General features: G+C 45.5%; 1 protein-coding gene across 4 annotated transcripts in view; it reads left to right on the top strand.

The window, feature by feature from the left end:
- PAX7 (paired box 7) overlaps positions 1–22,740 on the top strand; it is a 101,566-nt gene that overhangs the window by 51,091 nt on the left and 27,735 nt on the right. For all 4 annotated transcript variants that reach the window (XM_009889979.1, XM_009889976.1, XM_009889978.1 and 1 more), the window contains exons 6-7: positions 12,623–12,767; positions 13,370–13,569. In XM_009889979.1, coding sequence (XP_009888281.1) covers positions 12,623–12,767; positions 13,370–13,569 — 345 coding nt within the window. The remainder of the gene's footprint in view (positions 1–12,622; positions 12,768–13,369; positions 13,570–22,740) is intronic.

Here is a 22,740-nt window from a genome sequence, read left to right as displayed (position 1 = left end):
CAGTCAATTAACCAGCTCCTCTGAAACAAAACAGGCTTTTTTTTTTGTTCTGCCGTTCTCAGGATAATGAGCTTGATGTGCTCGCTCAGAAGCCAAAACCCCCAAAAGTTTTTGCTGTTTTCCCCAAGCTGTCTGGGAATGGACATTTCTCCCCACACCTGGGACATTCACTGGTTAAGGACTTTTCCCAGGAGCTTTCTTTCCCAAAGAAGTGCTAAACCAGTTGCAGCACTGCAGCAGATGCCCTCTCACCTCCCTCCAGCTTTCACTTGAGAGGTACTGGATTTTCCCGAATCCATCATCCCTCAAGGTTTGGCTGTGGAGACTGCACAAAGGAAATCCAGCGAACTTGAAACTTATTCTAGTTTTGATCTTAGCCAAGAGACCGTGGCAGAGTGTTCAACAGTAATAGTGTTAATTTGCTAGCCATGAAGGTTCATAGATAGATGGAACCTGGGAAAGTGGCCAATTTAGGCGACTAAGCTATCAAAAGTTGAAAAGTGTAAATTCCCTCATTTTTGTTGTGCGTCTTCTGTTTCTAACTGGTCTTGCTTGTTGCAGATGGACATAAGATGTTAAGGAGGAAATAGAATGAGATGTTTCTGTGGCAAACAGATGAAAAAAATGGAGTTTCAGGGGAGAACAGAGTTTAGGTAACACCTTTTTATGGGGTGAGAGAAACCTATGTTGCATGAGCCGTGATGTGGGCATGCTGGGGAGGAAGGGAAAAGCCCTGAAGTGCCAGGGAGTGCGAAAACCAGAGGCAGGTTCTCTCTTTTCTAAGGCACTCTGACCTCATTGTGACAAGGCTTGGGAGAAAGGAGGGAGGCGAAAACAGAAAGGGAAAGCTAAATAAATAAATAAGGAGAACCTTTCCCTTGTCTCAAGCTGTGATCTCCAAATCCTCCTACTTGCTCCCAGGCAGCTTGCATGGAGGTTTCTGCCAGGGCTCTAGTAGCAGCTGTTCTCCGAAGCACATTCCTGATGGCTTTCTCATTCCAACATCCTGGCAGAGTCAGCTTCTTCCCACCACTTTTAAGCCTGCCGCCCCTTGTAAAATTTTCTGGATATCAGAGCAGATCTTTTACTGGCTCTCGGGACCTACAAACATTAGTCAATCAAGTTCTTGTGGAAAAAAAAAAAAGAAAAAAAAAGCCACACACACACACACATCCACACATGTACGCATCCAGCAGGGAATCTTCTACCACCTTATAGTCTTACTCCTGTCTCAACAGAGTTTTTAAGGCCAAGAGACGTGCTTTGGATTAGAGATGGCTGTTAAAACAGCAGGGCCAGCTGAGATCAGGGTCTCTGGGTGTTGAGGGCCATGCCAACATCTACCCATCTATCTTGTCCCCAAAAGCTTAAGAACAGAAGAACAGAAGAAACAGAAGAAACTCCAGAGCAGCCTTTGCTGCTCCTCAATGTCTGGTCATTGCTTCGTCCACCTTCTGGATCTCTTGTCTGGATCTTGTCTGCTGTGCAGCTGGATCGCGCCCAAGTCTCTGAATCACAGCTCAGGTGTAGCTATCAGGCTTTCTTACTCTACTCTATATATGCAACATCCCTGCACTAGAATCCCATTTTGCTCATCACCGTACGAGCACTGAACAAAAACAAGTGTGCCTGTCCATCGCTTTGCTTCTTTCTCCTCACCTCTGTGCTTTACCATGTGAAAAGTGAACTTACCTAAGTCTCATTCATTCTTTCTGATACCTGAGTATTCGCGTACCATAATCTCTTCCACGTGAAAAGCTGATAGCTCTGTTAAACTTTATTGGCAGGCCTCAGAGTCTGGCTGGTCACGCAGCTGTCCAGCTAAGTGGAAGTTTGACACGTTGACAGCTAATAAAATTCACAAGCTGAACAACAAGAGGGGGTGGTGGTGGGGAGCAGTTCCAAGATCCGGTTTCTCATCTGCTAGGAAGATCACGGGAGGGTGAGCAATATTTTTGCAAGGTCACTGCGGTGTCTGTGTGGTTGAGACTCAGGATTCCAGCATTCAGACTTCAATGCACCCAAAGGTACGAGCCATTAAAAGGTTAATCCCAAATTGAGCGTAGCCAGGGACAAGACTGCTATGGATTGCCGGAAGGATCAGGATTACAGTGCCAAACCCATGCCCAGAGAGGCCACCAGTGGAAATTCCCACTGCCTTGTTTTTGTGCAAGGCAATGTCTTGACTCATGTGTCCACACTAATTGTCCTGTACTGAACAAATTCTTGCCCATCTGCAAGCTCCCGTTTCCACCCTTCCAGAAGACAAGCTGTTGAATGCCAAGCATTCACGGATTTAAAAATTAAGTCTAACAGCTAAGCAATTCACTTAGCTAATTTAATGGAAGCTTTGATTTTGATCTTGAATGTATTTTGGGTTTTTACACCATTTTTTGCAATTATCTAACTGATGATGTCAAAAGTTTTTATACGGAAAAAAACTCTAAATGGGATTCTGTGATTTTGAAACTTTTGTCCCTGGTATTTCCAGAGAAGGGACATTTTTCAGAACAGCCCTTTTCTCATAAACATTTTAGCTTTGTCAATACACTGTTTTGCAATAGGAAAATAATTTTGTCAAGAAATTCTTGTCTAGGTGTAGAAATGACTTCTCAAAGCAATGCTAATGTCAAAAGAAACGGCAGGTACATCAGCCATGGGACTAGGGAGTTGAAGCTAATCCTTCTCCTAGACAAGCCCTTTTGTGGATCTGTTTGCCCAAATGTGTTGTGTTTTTAAGGCTGGTTACCAACAAACGCTATGCTTATTTCTGTTTTTTACTTGGACAATACTAACAGAAAGAAATGAAATACAAGGTAAAACAAAGCACTGCATATACCCAAATTTTCCTCAGGTCAGCACCGCAGTCCCAAGACACTTAGAAATTTCTGCACTGAAAATGTTTTTCATAAATAGACCTCGGTGCATAGGTTCCCAAGCAAGCAGCCCATCTCTGTTTTTCCTGGTGCTATAATGAGTCAGATGTGGCAGGCTCCAAAGTATTATCTCAAAAGGCTTTCCCAGAAACCTACCTAAATTGTTCCCCCAAAATAGATGGCAGGTTTTGCTTCTCAGCATCACCTGCGGATGATTCAGATGGTCATACCCCAGGCAGCTGGGTATAAGCATGCGTACCGCTAGAAGTACGTTAATCCTGGTTCCTATGGTTTGGTCAGTGGGTGCTTTCTGGAAATAAATAAGAAGCGCGAAGGGGTGGGTGCGTTGCGATGCTGATGTCTGTTCTTAATCCCCAGGAAATTCCATGCACTGAGAAACTGTTATTTCAATAACAAAATTAAACTAGACAGCAGGAGTCGCAACCCAGTGCTTTATTGATCAATTTTATGATGGATACCATTGTGATTTCTGCCTGGGAGAAAATGGATGTTTCATTTAATAAAAAGGCTCAGAGCAATTCTGTCTCTGAAATCTTGGTGCATTTCTAGGCTACTCAGACAATATGTATTTTATGACACAGTTTCAAACTGTAGTAAACAAACAGCCATATTCTAGATCGTGCTGCAGCGGCTCAGACATGCCAAATGGAGCGCCAGAAAAGAAATTCCATTCAATTTTGTTTGAAATTTTTCACAAAGCAATTCTGTTCTCAGTGCAAAGAAGCTGAAACCCATCATTTACCAGCAGTACTCTGCAGTCTAGTTTCCAGAAAATACATGGATTTCTCAGGAACTTCTCAAATATCTCTGTTGTGGGCTAGTGGGGATCCCGGTGCTCTTTCACCAGCTGTCACTGTGGTCAAAGGTCTATCCTGTTCCTTGAGATGGTGCTTTTTGAAGTTGAAGGTATTATATGGAGGGATGGTACGGTGGTAAGCAGGTCTCCCCCAGCTCTGGGCATTAACTTGAGTCATGCAAAGCTGCTGGAGCCTAATGCTGTTTGCCTGGTGTTTTGCTTCCCAAACTCTTTGAGATGTGTCCAAACTGGCTTTTCTGAGGCAATCCCCCTCCCTTAAGGGTCAGCTGAGAATGTTTTCTTTCTTCCTGAGGGTCCGACTAGTTTACATTTCTTGTGAAGAGAGCTGCGATGAGGTTATGACACAACAGCTGCCCTGTGTTTTTGGCAGCAGCCGGGGCACTGAGAGGCTGTGCAGAGGAGCCGGCAGTTGGGGCTCTCGTTGGCAGAGGCTGGCTTGGCACACTCGTTTTCCACGGCATGGGGCCAGCCGTGCTCTCGCACACCGGAGTGTCCAGATAGACGGCCCACGGCAAGAACAGCCCCTGGCACCGTGGCAGCCGGTCCGTGAGAACCGCGGTGGCACTGCCGGTGCGTGTGCCCAGGCACGTCGAGAGACCTGCGGTGCAATGCCAAGCGGCATCCAGCTCCCAGGAGAGGTCGGGGCGAGGGTAGCGTGCTGTTCCAGCCAGCTTTAAAGAAGCGCTCTGCAAGGTAAAGCCAGCGAGGGCTGAATGCAGCTGAGATGGTGAGGAGGGTCCAGATGCTTCCCCCTCACGTCTCATGGAGATCTCGCTGCAGAAGGATGTTGCTGATGAGAGAAGTCAGCTGCTGTCTTGTAACATTAATTTCTGTTTGCCTAGTGAATCCATGCTCAATGTCTCACGGCATTGCGGCTGCTCTTTCACATCTTTCCAGCCTGAACTAGAAACAGAAATGCAATTGGATTAAAGAAAAGAGTAATCTATAGCATACTTGCCCCAGCTAACATGCTGCAAATAAGCCCTCAGTCTATTTACTAGTCACAGAAATTATAAACAAAAACAAACTGTAAAGTAAATTTCCAGGTATCCGAACTGCAGTGGCAAGTCTTTTTCCACCTGAACTTTGGAAAAGCCAGAGACGATCTCTTAAAATTGCAAGCACATCCTGTGTCTGTATCTAAGGGTTTGCTTAGAAAAGTGTCAGCACTTTTGTTATTTGTAGTAGAATTACAGTAACCAGCCCCCTTGGAAATAGAAATGTCCCACTGACAGGGGACATAGTCCCAGCTATGTAAGCCTTAGGGCATCTTGCTGGAGAGAGTCAGCACTGTTTCGTTAAGTATATTATACTTTACTGAAGATGAAAATGATAAGCCTAATCCTGTAGTCCTTCTGGCAAAGCATTGGTTGAAATCAACAGGAGTGAATATAAACTTCAGGACTTGCAGCATAATTTGACAAGGCCAGCTTGTTTTGTATGTGTGGGGCAGGGAATCTGTATGCAACACAGAAATGCATGTCAGAAAGGGCTCCTTTGAACTTGCTGGCTTCTGCAGATGGAGGAATCCATTCAGTTCAGTAAAATGTGATTTTTAGATAAAATTGTGGATATTTGTGTTGGGAGGCAAAACCCAGAACTGACTTTTTGATTGTTTGTCCTATTCTGCTTTTGTTGGTCTGCTTTGGGCCAAGGAGCAGGACTGCCAGCCTCATGGTCACAGGCTGAAAAAGGGATCCCCTAAACAATGTGGTAATGATTTGATTTTCTTACAAAGGAAAGAGGGCCCAGAGGCCAAAGCAATGAACAAGATCCCAGTTCCTTGGGTGAAGCACTTGTGTATAACACTGCACACTCAGCTGGTCTAAATGGAAGTCAGTGAAGTTGCACTGATTTATAGCAGCAGAGTGTCTGTCCCATTGTATTAAAAACAAATAGGGCCTCCCAGAGGTTTTATGAGAAGAACCTTTATCACAAAATTTCCAGTCCAACAAGGGTGTGTACCAAAATGTTTCTCATACGCTTTGCGCATATACTCTGCGCTGAACCTCTGATTCTAGCAGAGCCACCACCCACTGTGCCCAGTAAAGCCAGCAAGTATGCTGTGGCTTCGAGCAGCCAGCACACGTGGCTCTTGTGTGTTCTCAATCTCCCCAGCTAAGGAGGATTTCTGTTTACTGGGACACCAATTAAAGAGATTCTGTTTGGTCAACAACAGAAAATGTTTATAATAATCAGGAGGAAGGTTCACCAGGGTGTTTTAATCTTTGAGCCGCTTCCCGTAGCACTTAAGTTATTTTTAAAAGCTCATAGTTTTTTCTTTTGCAAAAAAAAAAAAAAAAAAAAAAAAAAAAAGAGAGATAGTGGGAATGGATGTGCTGCTGTTAAAGCCCAGCCTATCTCTAGCCAAACAATAGCAGCAGGAAATCTACTCTTCAACATCTCATTCACCTCAGTGAGGTGTGAACATCAAAGCCTGTTCCGAAATGTTTAAATGCAACTCTAACACCATTCAGACTTGGCTTCTAAGAAGCAAGTGTTCAAGTGGAGAGAAAGCATTTCATAAAATACGCTGCCTTGCAGCTGCTTTCTGACAGCAGTGAACTCATCCTAATGTCTTTCAGCTTCCACTAGTCCCATGCATCCTCAGAGATAAACAGATAAGTAAAACAGAGGTTTTATTTTAAATTTTATTTTATTTGAACAGAATTGCCTCTGACAACTGAAATAATCACTGAGAAGCACAGTCTGTAAAACGCAGAGCTGGAAAACACGCCATTTGCAAACAATCATTCAGTATCCAACAGTTATTTTGTTCAATTATAATATTTTTTTACCTGTACATATTACTAACTTTTATTACAGTAAGGGGCAAAGCTGCATCACGGGGCAGGGTTGGATTTGGAGCTGTGAAGCCGTGAGTTCAAACCTGGTCTTAGGATGTCTCAGTGTGGAAGTGGACAGATCTATCCCATTTCTCCTGCCTCCTGCTTCCCCGTCTGGAGTATGAACTCTATTAGCAGTTATAAAGTGTTCATACTGTGATGGTCATTTAAAGGTAGAGATGGCCTTTTGGTTGAGGAAGTGTTTGTGATATGATTAATTCTTACACAGCCATTCAAAGATTAAAAAGAATATTGCAAGACTAAAGTAATCAATGTCACAATCAAATATTTCACTGCTAACAACGGTTTGTTTTTGTAAAAAAAAAAAAAAGTGCTTTGCAAAAAAAAATCTACGTACCACAAACTGTTTGTTGAAATTCTTCAGTAGATTGTTATAAATAGCTAACACCTTCAGGAACTGGGGTATGCCAGGAGAAATATAGGCTAAATTCATTGGATAATCTCATTTGTGAAGCGTCATTTGTTCTGCTCCACTAACGTTGTTTAATATCTATCTTAACCATATCACCCACAAGTGACAGAGGCGCAATGAACAAAATGTGCACTGAACAAAAATGTCACTACATACAGCTATAGCCCTACACGTGCAGATAAAAATCTATGTGCCTAAAATCAGTGCACATTTTTTTCTTGTTCTGTAAAGAATTATCTCAGTAGCCTCGATGATGCTTGTATGTCTCTGATGTCTGTTTTTCACACTCCTCAGCACCTGGCAGAGGAAGCGTAATCGTCACTAAACTGTTGTAGGGACTACAGGATCCCGACTCACTGTAACATCTCAGCCCTTTCCAGTCTGGGAGGGCTGACTCTCAGCACCAGCTGAAAGAAGGCATTAGGATGGAGCAATAACTACCCCAGCCTCTCATCGCTGTTGCTGCTAGAGTTCCCCTCTAAAAGCCTTCTGCAGCAGCCTCCTGGGAAGCCCAGGATGTGTAGCATATGTGACTAGTGTGGCCAAGGCACTGCAGGGTTCTGCCCTGGTTCAAAGGAGAACCTGGAGAGGACCCGATCTGGCAGTTGCCTCTATGCAACCTGGGGAGGAACCTCATCTGACTTCAGTGGCATTTTTTGGTGTGCTTGGTCCATAAATGGCCATATGATTCTATTCCACCTGGTTTCTGCAACCTCTTGGGCCTGTGAAAGCAAACACATGTTGCATCTCTTCCATTCTGCTGGGAAGCAAAGGCACAACTTGGCTTTTCCATCCCTGTTTCCATTTATCAGCTCGTTTATCCCATCTATCTTTCTCCAACATCAAGTCCTGATTAGGCTGAGCAGGAACACAACAGGCTTTCTTTCCCACAGGAGGCTCTTTTTGACCTTCCTTTCCTCTCCTTGTCTGACAAATTGTGGGAGCTGACCCATATCTGGGCGGCTGCAGGGATAATTCAGTCCAGCCCCATCCTGGCAGGCAGCTGTCTCTGCAGCCCTTCTCTGCTGGTTGAGAACAAGTGGCTGGGACATCTTGGGCCAGCCGTTGGCAGGGCTGGGTGCAGACGTTCAGGTTAAATAAGAACCAGTGCTAACCTTTGCCCCAAACCCAATCTGGCCGGGAGGATGGGCTCTTCTGAAATCAGCTGGTTCTGCGAGGCAGACAGTGATGAATTGGAGAGGTTTTTCAGTCTCCCCGTGCCTCCGTCTCCCATCTGGGAAGAGGATGGTGAAGGTAACAGATTGAGTGACATTCTGCGGTGAACATCTAGCGTTCAGGATCCTTGTAGCAGCGTACTCGCTTACGGAGCAAGGGATGTGCAGCACAGTGAGGGACTCTGGTCTCACCTGGACCCTGGGCATGACTAGAACATGAAGAACATGCTTGGATATCTTCCTTTGTTTTTCATGAGGGCTATCCTGTATCTACCTGCTTGCCCTCAGCTGAGCTGAGCAGTTTCTGTAATGCATCTCCTGTCTTCTTAATACATTCTATGGAAGATAATTCACAGGGACAAAAGCCCCAAATGTCTTTAGCAGGTACAAACTGTTGTCTTCAGTGGCCTATATTGTACTTCCATCCCCTTGGAAAGCAGCGTGTTTACACAGCACAAGATCTCTCTGCTGTGCACAGACAAATGATCACGAAGAACTTGGCTTTTTAAGAAAAAGCAGGTTTCTGACATGCTGTTTTTTCTGCTGTTGGGATCTTCGCACAGCCCTTTTCCCAAGTGCTGGCTGTGTCTGTCCCAGCATAAAACCCTAGTTGCGTGATCCAGCCCCAGCAGCCTCTAGAGCAAAGTCTCCATAGGCAGACCAGCAGCTTCAAAACTTCCTCCTCTTCCTCCTCTTCTTCCCACCAGTCAGGTTTTAGCAGCCGTAGCCTTCACCCCAGGCTTAACATGGTGTAACAGGATCCTCTGGCAGGGGGAATCTTTAGTGGCTGATAAAACCTTAACTGTTGTGAAATGAAAGCAGGTTCCCTTTGAAGTGCGCCTCGCATTACAGTTAGATGCTCTAGCCTCTATATTTTAACTACCAATAAAATGATTTATAAGCATAAAGGCCTGAGCCACCTTTAAGGCGGGGGAAGGGAAAGAATTGCTAACGTCATTAGCTGGAATGTATCTTCTTTTTTTTCTGTGGGTTATAAATAAGGGGCAGAATCAACCTGTTTGGGCCATGAAATGTCCCTTCCTCTGCACGGGAAGATAAATCCTATCAATTTCTTTGTGGAAGGTTTCAGTGTATTTGTGGCTGGATTCTCCAGCCAGGCTCTGTTAGGAAGCACTACGTTTAAGCATGCGGTTGTGAATCTCATTTGGTGCATGTGTATTTACTATTATGATCATTTATCATTTGTTTTGCTATGATTCTCCAGGCAAGACGGAGATCTTGCTGCGCTGGGTATGGTGCCTACTGACAGTTAAAGAGAGCCTCTATCTCAGGTGGCTGATTGTTGAAATAAACTAAAATGTATGAAAATGTGGGTTTTATCCTCAATTTAGAAGTGGTGATCTGACGCGTGGGTTGTATAAGGACCAAAATTTGTTGAATGCAGCAATGTTTCCACTGACTTCAAAGCAAAAAAGCAGTAGCTTTCCCGAAGTCACAGAAGGAGCCCGTAGCATAATTAAGAACTGACTTTCTTTCTCTGGTGATAGTCCACTATCTCAAAAGTTACCTTTCCTTTCTTCACAAGCCCGTGCGCATTGTAGCCCCAAGTATGCAGGACACCCCACAAATGGTCCACGCACAGGCCTTTTTGGTCGACTCTACCTGGTTGAAAAAGGATCCAGAGTATCCTTTGATCTCCCTTAAAAAATAAAGGAACTACCCACCCTTAACTGGATGTGGTGAAGCAAGACGGGAGGAGACGTACACACATGTGTGAATTTTAACTCTGAACAATGGATGCAAACGTGCGTGTTGGTGCACGGACAATAACTTCACATGGTGGAACAAGACAACACAAATCTTTTCAAAGTTGTGTTTTGATCATAAGTTAGCCAGGCCTACTGACAAACCACCACAGGGGAGCCGAGTGCTTGTGGGGATGTTGTTGGAGAAACGTGTCCCCTACTAGACCATCTCACTCCACATGTTTCTTCTGAACTTCTAATCCTGAGTGGATTTGCCAGCATCTGGCTCTCGGTTATAAAAAAGGAACTTTCCCACCCTTTGCAATGTTGGGAAAGTGTCAGAAATCACTGGAGTGGCTTTTACTTTCTTGGAGTTCAATTTCTTTTTCCCTCACAATTTTTGGATTCAGAGCTGTTTGGTTTTCTCTTCAGGTATTTGAGTTTTATATGCTATCCTTAGCATTGAGATCTTTCTTTGGAGTGGGAGCTCTTCCAGCCTGGGACTATGCCTCTTGCTCTGAAGAGAGAAGCTGATTTATCTCCTTATGTTCAGCTAACAGAAATATTCAGACAGTTTTTATGTCCTTAACTGTGAAAATGGAACCAAATGATAAGAGAGGAGGAGCCAAGTTCCATATCCCTAATTCAATGCATGAATTACACATACGTGCATGCATGAGAAGAGGACAGGACCGTCTTCTTTGCATGACCAGGGCAAACAAAAGGTTATTTATTCATTTGTGTTGCTCACTGCTCCTAGAAACTGTGCCACAAATTGCGCTGTATAAAAGACTTGTAAAGTGCTACAGACCTTAATGTTCATTCACTTCTCTCTCCTTAACTCTGTCCTAGATTTTGCTAGTGCCTTTTGGTGCCAAAAATGGACACAGAGATTCTGACCTGCATGGACTTTGTTGATCAATGCAGATCGGATGTAAGCTGACCTATTTCTGTCACGCTTTTGGAAGGTGCTAAGAGGTTATGCTGCTTCAGCCAGTAGTGCAGTGCAGTAGGAACAGGTCTGTAAAAAGGCGCGTTTGGTGCCAAGGACCTGACATCAGCACTGTATACATTTCAGGGGGTTTAATTTAGACCAGCTTTTCCAAAGGAAATGTGGTTGGGTTTTTTTTGTTTTCACTGTACATGGATGTAAATAAGAGCGTGAGGTGAAGGACTGCCCAGGACTAGGTCCTTCCTAGCCATCATCAGCAGGTCACGCACAACTATCATTAGCAGGTTTTAATCAAACTGTTGCCACAGTGCAGTAGTAGATGAGTAATACATAGAAAGAGCAATAATAGACTGCGATCCAGAGAACCTCACAGAAATTTGTGCGTGAAGTTCAGTGTATGCTTGCTTTTGCAGCAAGCACGTGGCCTGAGAGCCAACGCTCCACCAAATAAGCAGCTCTCAGTGGAAACACGTTGCCTTGTCGTGCCGAGTGAATTACACGTACCCACAGGTGTCAATAAGAAAAAGGCAAACTAGCAAGTTACCATTTGCAGGGGGACTCAATTTAAAGGCCAGAGAAAAACACCCACTCTGAGATTTGGGTCATGTCTGAAGCGCAGAGCACATCGGACTAAGGTTCTGCTATATTTGGGGCAGAGAGTTTTATTTTGGTTCACAAAATCTGGGGACGGTTTGGACTGCAGTGCCTCAAACCCTTGTAACCCCAGCTTCTGATCTGACGTTGGGCAGCTTGGAAGCCTGATGGAGGATTTTTTTTCCCTGGAATGCTTTACACTCTTGATTTTTCCTCCATTTTTTCTTGTTGCTGTGAAATTTAATCGTGTTTTCTAGCCCTTTAGGCCTCACAAAGTCCAGCAGCTGCATTCTCATCTGGCTTGAAAGCTTATCCGCATACTTCTGAACCCCAAACAGGGATCGGGCCTGAGAGCCTCTCTGATTAAATGAAGTAAACCAAGCCCAAGAGACAGCTTGAGAAGCCCTTTCCACTATGCAGAAGGGAGATTGCCCGCGATAAAACACATCAGAGCAGACAAATGCCTTTAGAAAAATCTCCCCTTGAGTCTTACAGGTAAACTAGCACTGGAGGAAACACGAGCCCAGCTTTGCACACGCATTAATACTGGGTTTATTTTAATGCACAGAGATTTAAATTGGCTGCAGTACAATTCTAGTGCACACTGCAGTGCCTCTTGCAAGGAGAGCATGTCTTAGCATACAGACAACAGTGATTTGCTGCAGTACAGAGAAGCTAAGAAAACCCTGTATTCCCTCCGGTCTGGTTCTATCTATTTAGCTTGTCTAACATAGAAACCATGATGCTAATCTGTCTATTTATCCCTCCTAACAGTGCAGCCGTGTTGCTATTATGGTACTTAATCCTTCAGCATAATTCACATAGTTGTCAGATAACAAGGCAGAATGGCCAGGTGGTAGCAATGCATCTACTTGGTATGGACTCTCTCGGAATACACAAGCTAAATTATTCCTCTTCATCTCACCCTACTGCTGATAGCACCCTCCCACACTCTAAGTAGTATTTTTAACAATTTTAAATGCATGTATCTTCACCCAGGAGACAGGGCAGTAGTAGTATTGTCATCTAGGAGAAAGGAAACTGAGGAACAGAGATGGCTACTCACAAAGTCTGTGTCAGGCAGCAACTTCAACCTATTTTTGGCCAGTGCTGTAATTCAGGATGTCTTTCCATCAGTAACCCAGGTGAGATGGGACAGCAGCTCAGAGTGTGTCACACGTGGTCTTTCCTCTCCCCGTCAGGTGTGGTTCAGCAACCGAAGAGCGAGATGGCGCAAACAAGCAGGAGCGAACCAACTTGCAGCATTCAATCACCTGCTGCCAGGCGGCTTCCTCCCCCCGTACCAGCTGCCGGACTCCACCTACCCAACGACCACCATTTCCCAAGGTGAGCACCCGTTCACCTCTGCTGCTCCTCTTCTCTTGTCCTACATCATCCCATTGTCCTTTCCCTTTCTGATTCATGACATCTCACGAAGGCTCTTGTAATATATAGGTGGTTTTCCTTTAGTTGGGAAGACCAGGTTTTTCCTCAAGTCAATGGAAACTCCACAGTTTTCTCCTCTGTCTCATGGCTCTTTCTGCTGTGTCAATGTGCCTCAAGACTGTAGTTCTTCTGTTTTGAAATGATGAGCAAATCACTATAAAGTGAGTATCATATAGGCTATCCTTTGTTCTGGATAAAACTCCATACTTGGGGTTCAGTGGAAGGAGTGTTGCTAATTCCATTTGGCTTTGGCCTTGACCTTTACAAAGGAATTTACAGCTTCAGTCTGGGGGAAAATTAAGAGAAAACTCACGCAAACCTGGGATGAAATATCTATTTTGTACCATGCATAAACTGTCACGTGATATGCTTGTGTTCACACGGAGCACAGAGATGGTGGACCCAGAAGCTGAGGTCAGGATTGCCAAACCATCGATCCATGCTTTGCACAGTCGCAGCTGTAACACCCTACAACTGTTTACCTCTGAACGCTCTCTCCACAGATGGGGGAAGCACTGTCCACAGACCCCAGCCCCTGCCGCCATCCACCATGCACCAGGGAGGGCTTGCTGCAGCCGCCGCTGCTGACACCGGCTCTGCCTACGGGGCCCGACACAGCTTCTCCAGCTACTCGGACAGTTTCATGAATGCTGCAGCTCCTGCCAACCACATGAATCCTGTTAGCAATGGCCTCTCTCCACAGGTATGTGACCCGCTTCCATTCTCTTTCTTTGGCTGAGAGTATTTGGCTGGTCCGGATCCTCTGAGAGCAGGGCAAGCTTCAGGCTATCACAGTGTGTTACGGTTAACAAGGGAGTTATTGTTATTGTCACAAATTCGTGGAGACAGCCTAGTTAAAGCAATTAGTTAATTTGTTTATCGGCAGTATCTCTATCCTGAGCTCAGCACTGTACTGCCAGAGCATTTGTATCCTGTTAGTTCCCATATTCAGGTTAGCACGCTGTAATCGCAAACATGAGGACCCTGAGCATCGGTGTTCATCTTCTTAGCCCTCCAAAAAAATTCCAGTGCAGGTGCGGGCCCTTCGATTGTGGATTTTAGTGTAATGACAGCACACTTGACTTTTTTAGTTACTTTTTGCAGGCTCTCTTTAGAAGTAGTCCATGATTTGTAGGCGACTGATTTAGAGATCAGCTGAAGCCAGCTTGTCCAAGTCTGGCTGAACATGGAAAGCCCTTACTTAGGCAAGTGCCATGGATCTGAGCTTCCTCAAAACACAGGGATGTAGATCTGGGATTTACTTTTGAGAAAACTAATTGTGATTTAAACGATTCTGCTAATGCTTTCCACAAGGTCAGAATAAGAGGGGTAGGTGAGCTTTAAAGGAGGAAATTTATGTTTCACACGCATCTGTTTGTGTAAAAGAATGGCGCATGTGTGTTTTAAGTTTACGAGGCAACAGCCATGACCTCCGCATGTAATACATCCTTGATTTTAAAATCCCTGCCTGAGCTCACGACGTGACTCTGGGATCTGTGCTCCAAGCCTCAGCCTGGCTGCCTTCCGAAGGGCCCCATCCCAGGTTTGATCAGATTGCTGCCAGTTGTGTGCGTGGCTTTTCAGTGCTGCGTGTGACAGAGAAGCAAGCCTCAGCAGTGCAGAGAGGTTAAAGCCTCCATCACTGGCGGGTCTAGAGAGAGCTGAGTTTGTGCCATGTGTGTGTCAGGGGAGGAGACTTATGTTCTCAGCTGGTGGGCTCCACTGCAGTCAGTGGAGATGCCAGGATGTACACCACCTGAGAATACAGCCCACTCTCTCTACCACTATCCTGAGATAAGAATTCTAATTTTCTGTCACCGCATTAGATAGAGCCTTCAACCTTCTCTTTGATTTACTTGGTGCAATTTGTTTTTGAACTGCATATTTACTTTTAAGTGGAACACAGCACATATTGTATGCTGAAAATTAACTTGCAAGGACTTGTATTCATGTGGCGCCTGCCGTCCTGGAGGGGGTACCAAATATGTTTTACTTTTGCTCTCAGCCACTTGTGAAATACGGAGACATATGAAGTGCACTACAGCAGTTGTTTCAGAGTTGCCAGTAACACTATTTAAGACAGGAAGTGCAAAATAATTTGAAACTACAAGGAGAAATTAGGTAGGCATCTGAAATGAAAAGGCTACAACTGTTTAGAGAGGAGTCCAATAAGCAGGGACATCAGAGAGGTATATAGATTTTAAGGTCCAATAGCTTGTGATCTCTCGAGTGTGAAAACAAACATTGAGTGTCAATGGAAAGAGGGAAATTTTGCTGCTTCTCTGAAATGGTATAAAAATCTCACTTCTAGCTTTGAATGGTCATAAGATAGAAAATGTAAAAGTGTGACTGGCATGAGGCTGAATATTGCCTCAAACAGTGTAATTTGTGGGGGAAATAGGGAGACATCTTTCTGACAAGGGATTTCTAATAGCACTGGGCTTGGGAGATGAGCATATAATATGGAATTCAAAGGCAGACTGCAGGTTAGATGGTCCAGGGCACGTGATTAATTCAGATTATCACAAGTGCAATTTAGCACCATAGAATAAGTTAAGGATGAGATCCACATGATAAGCTGCACAAGCACTAGACATATACAAGTCCATCGTGCAATTTCCATTTCTGTAGCTTCATCATCTACTTACTAGTTCCACTCACTAAATCAGAGGCTCATTGAAATGACCAGACCAACGCTTTTTCTATGCTTATCCCTATCCCAAATTACCCTGCCCCCAGGCTCAGGCTAGGGGAAGATAGAGTCCTGAGCCAATAAGCCCTTTGTATGGGAAAGAGAGGATACATTATCTAGCAGTCCTGAAGAAAAGAGAGCTTTGCACCCCCAAGAAGTGGAGATTCCCATTTTCCTAATGCTTTTAATCATGTGAGGGCCAAGCTATCAGCATATAAATTCTTCTATTTCTTTTGTGCATAGAAAGGCTAACCCAGGTTATTTTATGACTGATTTATATTTACTTATCTCACTACCTTCCTGCCTTTCTAAGTCCTCTGCTGTTCCTAGTGGAAGGATGCAAGAAATACTCCTAACAGCATAAATGGAAACTCACAGAAGTGTCCTCTTTTACATAGCAGGGTGGGTAGAAGCTTTGTGAGGTCTCAATATAGGACGCTCTGTGTAACTTATTTGTGTGTAATTCAGCTATTCCACGATGTTACAGGTAAAACCCATTGCACCTCAATCCTCTCATACTCCTGTCCAGCTATCTGTGGTATCTGGTTGCTCTCTGCAGGGGCAAATATCAGCTACAGGGAAGGAGGGAGTTCAGGAGATAGAAAAAAAAAATATTGGGAACTTAAAATGATGGCAATTTGTCTGAGCTGCAAACAGAGAGTTCTCTGGTTTCATCCCTTAGCAGCAGCAGGAGGGAGATTTCTTTGCAGTGAAGACAAGGAGGTGGGGGCCAGCCTGGCCGAGAGCTCCCAGCATTTGCTGCCGCTCGGCACGCTATCCAGTTACCCCGGGATTGGGTGTCCCAGCCAGAATCCACCAGACGGGCTCGTTGCTGGCAGCTGAAATTCTAGAGGAGAAGCATGGCATTTCCATTCTCACAACAGAGAAAAGGGGATTACGTTTGGCCTCTGCGGGCTCAGTCCCCCCACGCACACACGCACTTTAGGCCTCTCCCTCCTGACAGAAAGAGCAGACCTTCTGAAAGTTTTACCCAGACTTCACATGGGAAATGGTCACGTTCCTTGCTTGTTTTCCAGCCCGTAGCACACAAAGCCTTGTGCCTGTCCAGCTCTGCTGCTGGATCTCTAAAGCATTTCCGATGCAGTTTTCCCAGTGTAGAGGCCGTTCTGCCTCGATTCCAGACCTGAGACTGCTGAGGAGTGAGAGGTCAGCAGGGAATTATTGTCCTCAGCTATTTCATCCCATGCTGATGGTTTTTTTGTGACACTTCATGCAAGAACGCCAACTTGGTTGTGCAAAGGATGGAAGGATGGTCCCATGTGATTAAACCACTACCTAGCATGATCTGTCATGTCATACTCTTTCCTAGACCGTAGTGAGAGTCCTCAGGGTAACCCGAGCAGTGATTTGTGATGGTTTCGTGCTGGGACATCCTTTGTAGGAGAGGCAGCTTGCTCTGAGCGCTGCCTGTTTGAGAAAGCGAAGTTCCCAGGCTGGCCAGCTGCAGCCAGATGAGTCACCTTGCATCTGTCAGGATGCACTGGGTGGCTGCAGCAGTCACGGATTGTCAGAAAGTAGCTCAGTACCGGGGAGACAGAACGTGCAGCAGTGAGGTCCCCGTCGCTCCCCAAAGGTTGTGTGGTTTAGCAGCAGCTGTCACAGATTCAGCTGGGCTGACTCAGTGGCTCATAGCTGCCTTTGGGCTGGCGTGAACGCCTGTGCCAAAACTTAGCAAAGGTATAGAGACCCAAAGCAAAGTTAAATACGAAGAGTGAGGACCCAGTTAGCAGTCATACAGACTGTGATTTCTGGCCCTGGAGCTTCGGTCTCATCATTTCTCACAAGAGTGGGTTGTAAACCAAGCGTGTGCGTGGGTGAGTGAGATTTCATAAATACATTGTAAATATTTCCAACTCATTTTCGTCCCACAGAGGAATCATTTCCCATCTATTTCAGAATACCTACCAACCTAAACTAGAACAAGGCCGGGCACCAAGACATCCTTAGCCAGGTCAGGCTTCACACTGGCATCGAGAGCAAACTTTGCATCCATCTGTTTTGAAGTTCAGAGCTGTGCTAGCTGAGTATTGCCCCTCACTGGGGCTGGGGTAAGGCTTGTGACAAAATAGCTCGATATAACGGTAAACTCAGTATTAAGTTATGTCCTGATCAGCATCTGACGGTCCTTCCAGAAATGTGTATGCTGCAGTGTGGGCTGAGGTGGGAGGAAATTAAGTGAATTAAGCAGTACATTGCAAGTCAACATAAAGAGAAAAGCGAGAGACACATTTGGCTGTGCCTCTGCCATTTGTGATGATGGGAAATTCCCTGAGTGCTTTTCAAACAGCAAAGTAGGGTCATATTGTATTCTGGGCTGCTTTCATCTCTAGCACATCTCTTACGCCTTTAAAATGTCTTCATGTTTTTTAGGAAGATTTTGTCCACTGCTTTGCCTCCTAAAATTTCTGCTGCCCTTTTAGATCCAGGCCTGTATCTTAAATGTGTCTGACCATTCACTGCAGCATGTTTGAGATCTTGCAGGGGGTTATTCAAAAGCAAAAGATCATTAGTTTGTTGCAGATGGCCCCTGTGCAGCTGGAAAATGTATTAAGGTATAGTTAAGTCAGGCGCTTCCTATACTTTCATAACATGTTATTTCTGAGACCTTTGAATCTTTTAACAAACCCACAGGATCACCCAGAGATTAAGACAATTCCAGAAATACAAAGAGCCAAGAGAAACTTGTTCACCATCTCGTATTTATTGCTTTAATTTTCTCAGGGATTTTGATGGCTTTTTTGCTCCATGAGCAAATTCATTCCCAGTGTATTGGCAGTATCTGAAGCTTGGAGTCAGATTTTACAATTTCTAGTTTATCACCATTTCTTGATAGTGTTCCTGGAGGGACACTTGAGGCACAGCTCAGGCTCTGCCCACAAATTTACACTCTAAACTCAGGGACCTTCTTAGTTTGTGCAACCGTAGCACAGTGTTGTTTTTCCTGACATCATCCCAGGGCCCCGCTCTCTTCCACCGTCCAGGGTAATGTTTTCCTCAGCCTCACTGGGGTGGGATTAGAGATCATCTGAATCCCTGTCAGGAGCACACTGATCCTGGCAGAAGCGTGAGAAGAGCCAGCTGAGCCCTTTTTTTGGAGGGGGGGGGAACTGGCAATTGGGAAGGACATAATGTTAGCTGGCGAGAGGGGAGCAGGCATCGCAGTGTCTGGCTCCAGCGAGACAGCGCTCCTTCCTTCAGTGACACGGATCCCTTCTGTCTGGTTCCTTTTTTTTCTTTTTTTTTTCTTTTTTTCTTTTTTTTTTTTTGTCGGAGACACTGTGCCTATAATAAGCATTCAAAATGAGTCTTGCTGGGCCAGGAGAAGGGGAGGGGAAGAAAGAGTGGGAGGAGAGGGTGAGATTTGGGGGGGGGAAGGGGGGAGGGGGTTTAAATAGCAAAGAATTAGAAAAAAAAAATCTGATGCAAATCACTAGTAGAGAGAAAATTATGTGCAATTACCCAAGCGATACTGGGCAGCCGTGCCCACCCCAACCAACAAGATCTCATTAACAAGCAGAAAATAAGATTGAAATGGTGTGTAAAAGAGCTGAAAAATGAATTTGAATGCTGCATTTGTCCACAATTACCCCCTCGTTCACACATATTTTATTGCAATTTTTTTATTATTCTTAATCTTTCCATCCCTCAAAGCAGATTGGGAACATCCTGGCATTACAGTTGCTGAGGGAGGAAGCATTAAGGATTCCCCGTTTCCCTGAAAGGAGACCCTTCTCTCGCTCGAATTTTAAAGGGTTGGTTTTGGACGGATAAGGATTCATTTCTCCGGCTTATCTTAGTGTAGGAACATGTTCTTCTAATATTCTTTAACCTCCACTGCTCTTGGGTGCCACCCCACATGAGGGTTTTTCTTTAACCTTGCCTCCTGGGTTCCTCTACCTCCTTTTTCTATCCCTCTTTCCCCTTTCTCCTAACCCCCTTTTCCCCTCCTTTTTTTTTTTTTTTTTCCATGTGGTATCTGTCCTCTTCCCCCCACGCTGCCTCCTCCGCATTCCCCCTGCAGCCCCATCTCTCTAGAGGACCGTGATTCCCTCAAACGAAGTATGTGCCCTTCAGAAAGTGGCTGCTGTCCCTTTTCTGAGTCGCAATTATTCCTTGCACCCTGTTTCTTTCTCAGTGAGCCGTCTTCAGCCTCCCCATGGCCTTGTGGCAGATTGCATGCAGGATTTTTGGAGGAGGAGGTGAACATGTGCTAAAATCTGTGTCCTTTTTTTTTGCCAGGGGGACGGAAAGGGGGCAATGGGAGCTCCAGGTTTCTTTCTGGGAGAAACTGGCTCTGCTGAGACTGCGTTGGCGTTTTCCCTTGCTTGGTGTCAAATGCAGCTTCATCTCTCTAAACTTTTAACCTACGTGTCCCAGAAAAGCTGGTAGTTTTTCCACTAAAGTTTCTTACTTTCTTTTTTTTTTTTTTTTATTTAACCAAACAAAGCCCATCTGCTCTTGTCAATTAGACGCCTCTGCTCCCAGCAACGGGAAAAGGGGAGAATGGAACATTTTTCTCATGTGAAAATGGATACGTATTTATTTGCCCGATTCCTAATGACTCTGTCCCTGCGAGCGAAGGAGTAGGGTGGGAAGGGGGAAATTCATATCTGAGGGGTTAAAATGCTTTCTGTCAGTTGTGAGGTTTCGTAACTTCATCGTTTGATTTGGATGCTCAGGTCCCATTGAAAAATGATTAGAAACAAATAAGGCAGCATCTTATCGTCTTAACCCTAACTCTAATGCTCTGGGTGGCACTGATTGCATTTATTCTTGTGTGATTTCCACTCCAGACATCGTTCTCTGTGTGTATTACTGAGATATTAAAATATTAGAAACACTGAAGGATTTCAGAGCAAACAGTTGGTCCCTGAGCCTTGAATTCTATAGGAGCTTTGGTGGGTCCAGGATCAGTCCCTGTGGCGCCGCACTATTTGTAAACACAAGTATCAGGAGTAGACAAATTGGGGAGAAAGGGGAATAAGGAGAAAATAGCAGAAGAAATACAGGAGAAAAAAACTGAGGAGAATGACAAGACCAATGACAGCAGGAAGAAGAAATGCAGGGAGGTGTGAAAGTGTCTGATAAGGCCCCGGACGTCAGAGCAGGGAGCACGTATTTAAGACACCCAGGGCTAAGACACGGAAATCTGTACCCAGAAATCTTTAAATATCCCTTCCCACCCAGACCTCGCTACCCGCTTATGGGGTGGTGGGAGCAAAGCCGAAGCTGAGTGGGTAGAAAAGGCTTCTCAGGGGCTGTAATTTCTGCTGAAATCCAGACAGGACTGGTGAAACAGTGTGAACCACCTCTCCTTTGGGTCCTGTCTCTTTTCCACACCAGGGAGAGTAAGAGGGACTTGGCCGGGAGACACAGACTTGGAGAATTCAAATGCAGGATTTGTCCTGCTTTATGATTAATAAGGGAACTCGAGACAAGGCAGGCAGGGCAGATAGAGAAAATGAGAGATTAGCAATTAATAGAGCATCCAGCCTGGTGACAGACATTTCTGAGCGACCTCTGGCATTCAGAGGCGAGTGTTTTGCCGCGTGGCTCAAAGAGCTGCAATAACCCAGGGACTGGGGAGCTGGTGCTGGGCTGCGAAAGGAATCAAGGGACCACAGCAGGGAAAGGCAGCCCTGGAATGAGGGATGCAAGATAGAGGGGAAGCTTAAAAGGGAGGAATGCAATAAAAGGAATAATTAGGATTCAGAGGCAGGGGCGTGCACGCGTGCTTTTGCATGCCTTTATGTACAGGGGCATCGATGTCCTGCGTGCACGTTCTGTGTGTGCACACCAGTGTGTGTGCCCATGCATTGTGTGTGCCTGTTAAAATCTAGCGACAGCGTAACAGCTGTGCTCCAGCTGTGCCCTGGCTGTGAAAAGCCATCTATGATAGGAAAAATCTACAGCAACGTACTTTGCAATGGATCAAGCGCTAACCCCAACCTGCCCCTCTCTTTTTTTTCCACAAAGAGGGGTTGTGGAAAGTGTATTAACTTCAGTGGGTGTGACAGAACAGCAGAGATGCCGTGCCTGGGAGAGGAGGTGGGAGAGTGTATTGCAGGTATACGCAAGTCCATTTCTCTCTCCTTGTGAGCCTCAAGCTGCCCCAGCTCAGGAAGCGCTTCGCTGAAGGTGGATGCAGAATTGTGCGTTGCTCACATAGTTCCATGTTAGGGGAATAAGCTGTGACCTCCAGCTTTCCCAGAGCTGATGGATGCATTTTCACAGGGGTCATTATTCAGTATGGTTTTTTTCCTGTTCGCTTCACCATCTACGTGTGCTAATGATGCTGGAAGCTTGCATTCGCTCCCAGCCCAAAGCCAGCCAGCTGCTGGGATCACTGACGGACGGGTTGCAGCATCTTGGGGCAAAGGTTGCAAGCAGGACGTGTGGGGCTGAGAAGACAGGGAGGACTTTGAGGGTATCCATCTCTGGAGCATCCTGGAGAACTGCTCAGAAGAGCTGTTAGGCCTTGAAGCATCAGGAGAGGGGGAGACATACCCTAAATGGATGCTGTGTTGGTCCTTTGTGAGAGATGGGAGTTTGGGTATTGCGTCAGCTTGCACAGCGTTCGTCTTGCCGGCTTTCTTGATGCACTGCATGCAGAGGGGGGAGCAGTATATGGCCGTATAATATGTGCTTTAGCAGTTTGGGGTTACAGGGCTGTGCAGGGGCTTCTGTAGCATACGGGGAGCGTGGGAAGTGCAAAGCAGAGGAGATATAGCTGCACGTGCAACAAATCAATAATGGGGGGCTATCAGGTTGGGAGGGGCATGCCACGCGGGGGTTTCCACCTTGCACAGTGGTGGATGCGAGGGAAGATGCAGCAAGGCCTCCTGCTGCAAGATGCTGCTTCTTCCCTCCATCAGACAGGCGTGCACGAGATCAATTTACAGCGGGGGCTGAAGATCAGAAATCCTAGCGGGGTCTGGGGTGTGTGAGCAGTAAATTGATCAAAGGTGCAGAGGGTCTTAGCTCGCCGCAGTAAGCTGGAGTCAGCCCTTAAGCCTATCCAGTTTGGAGATGAGGGGGATCTTATTTCAGGGAATAAGTACCTGAAAGGGAATCGTGAGCCACATAGGGGAAAGGGTGGGGAGCTGCCCACCAAGCAGATATAGGAAAATCACAGGGACTGGCTTAAGAGATTGAAGGGAA

Source organism: Charadrius vociferus, unplaced genomic scaffold (assembly GCF_000708025.1).
Source record: "Charadrius vociferus isolate BGI_N301 unplaced genomic scaffold, ASM70802v2 scaffold838, whole genome shotgun sequence".
Lineage (NCBI taxonomy): Eukaryota > Metazoa > Chordata > Aves > Charadriiformes > Charadriidae > Charadrius > Charadrius vociferus.
The sequence above is the reverse complement of the archived record's forward strand: the minus strand, read 5'-3'. Positions and strand labels throughout refer to the sequence as shown.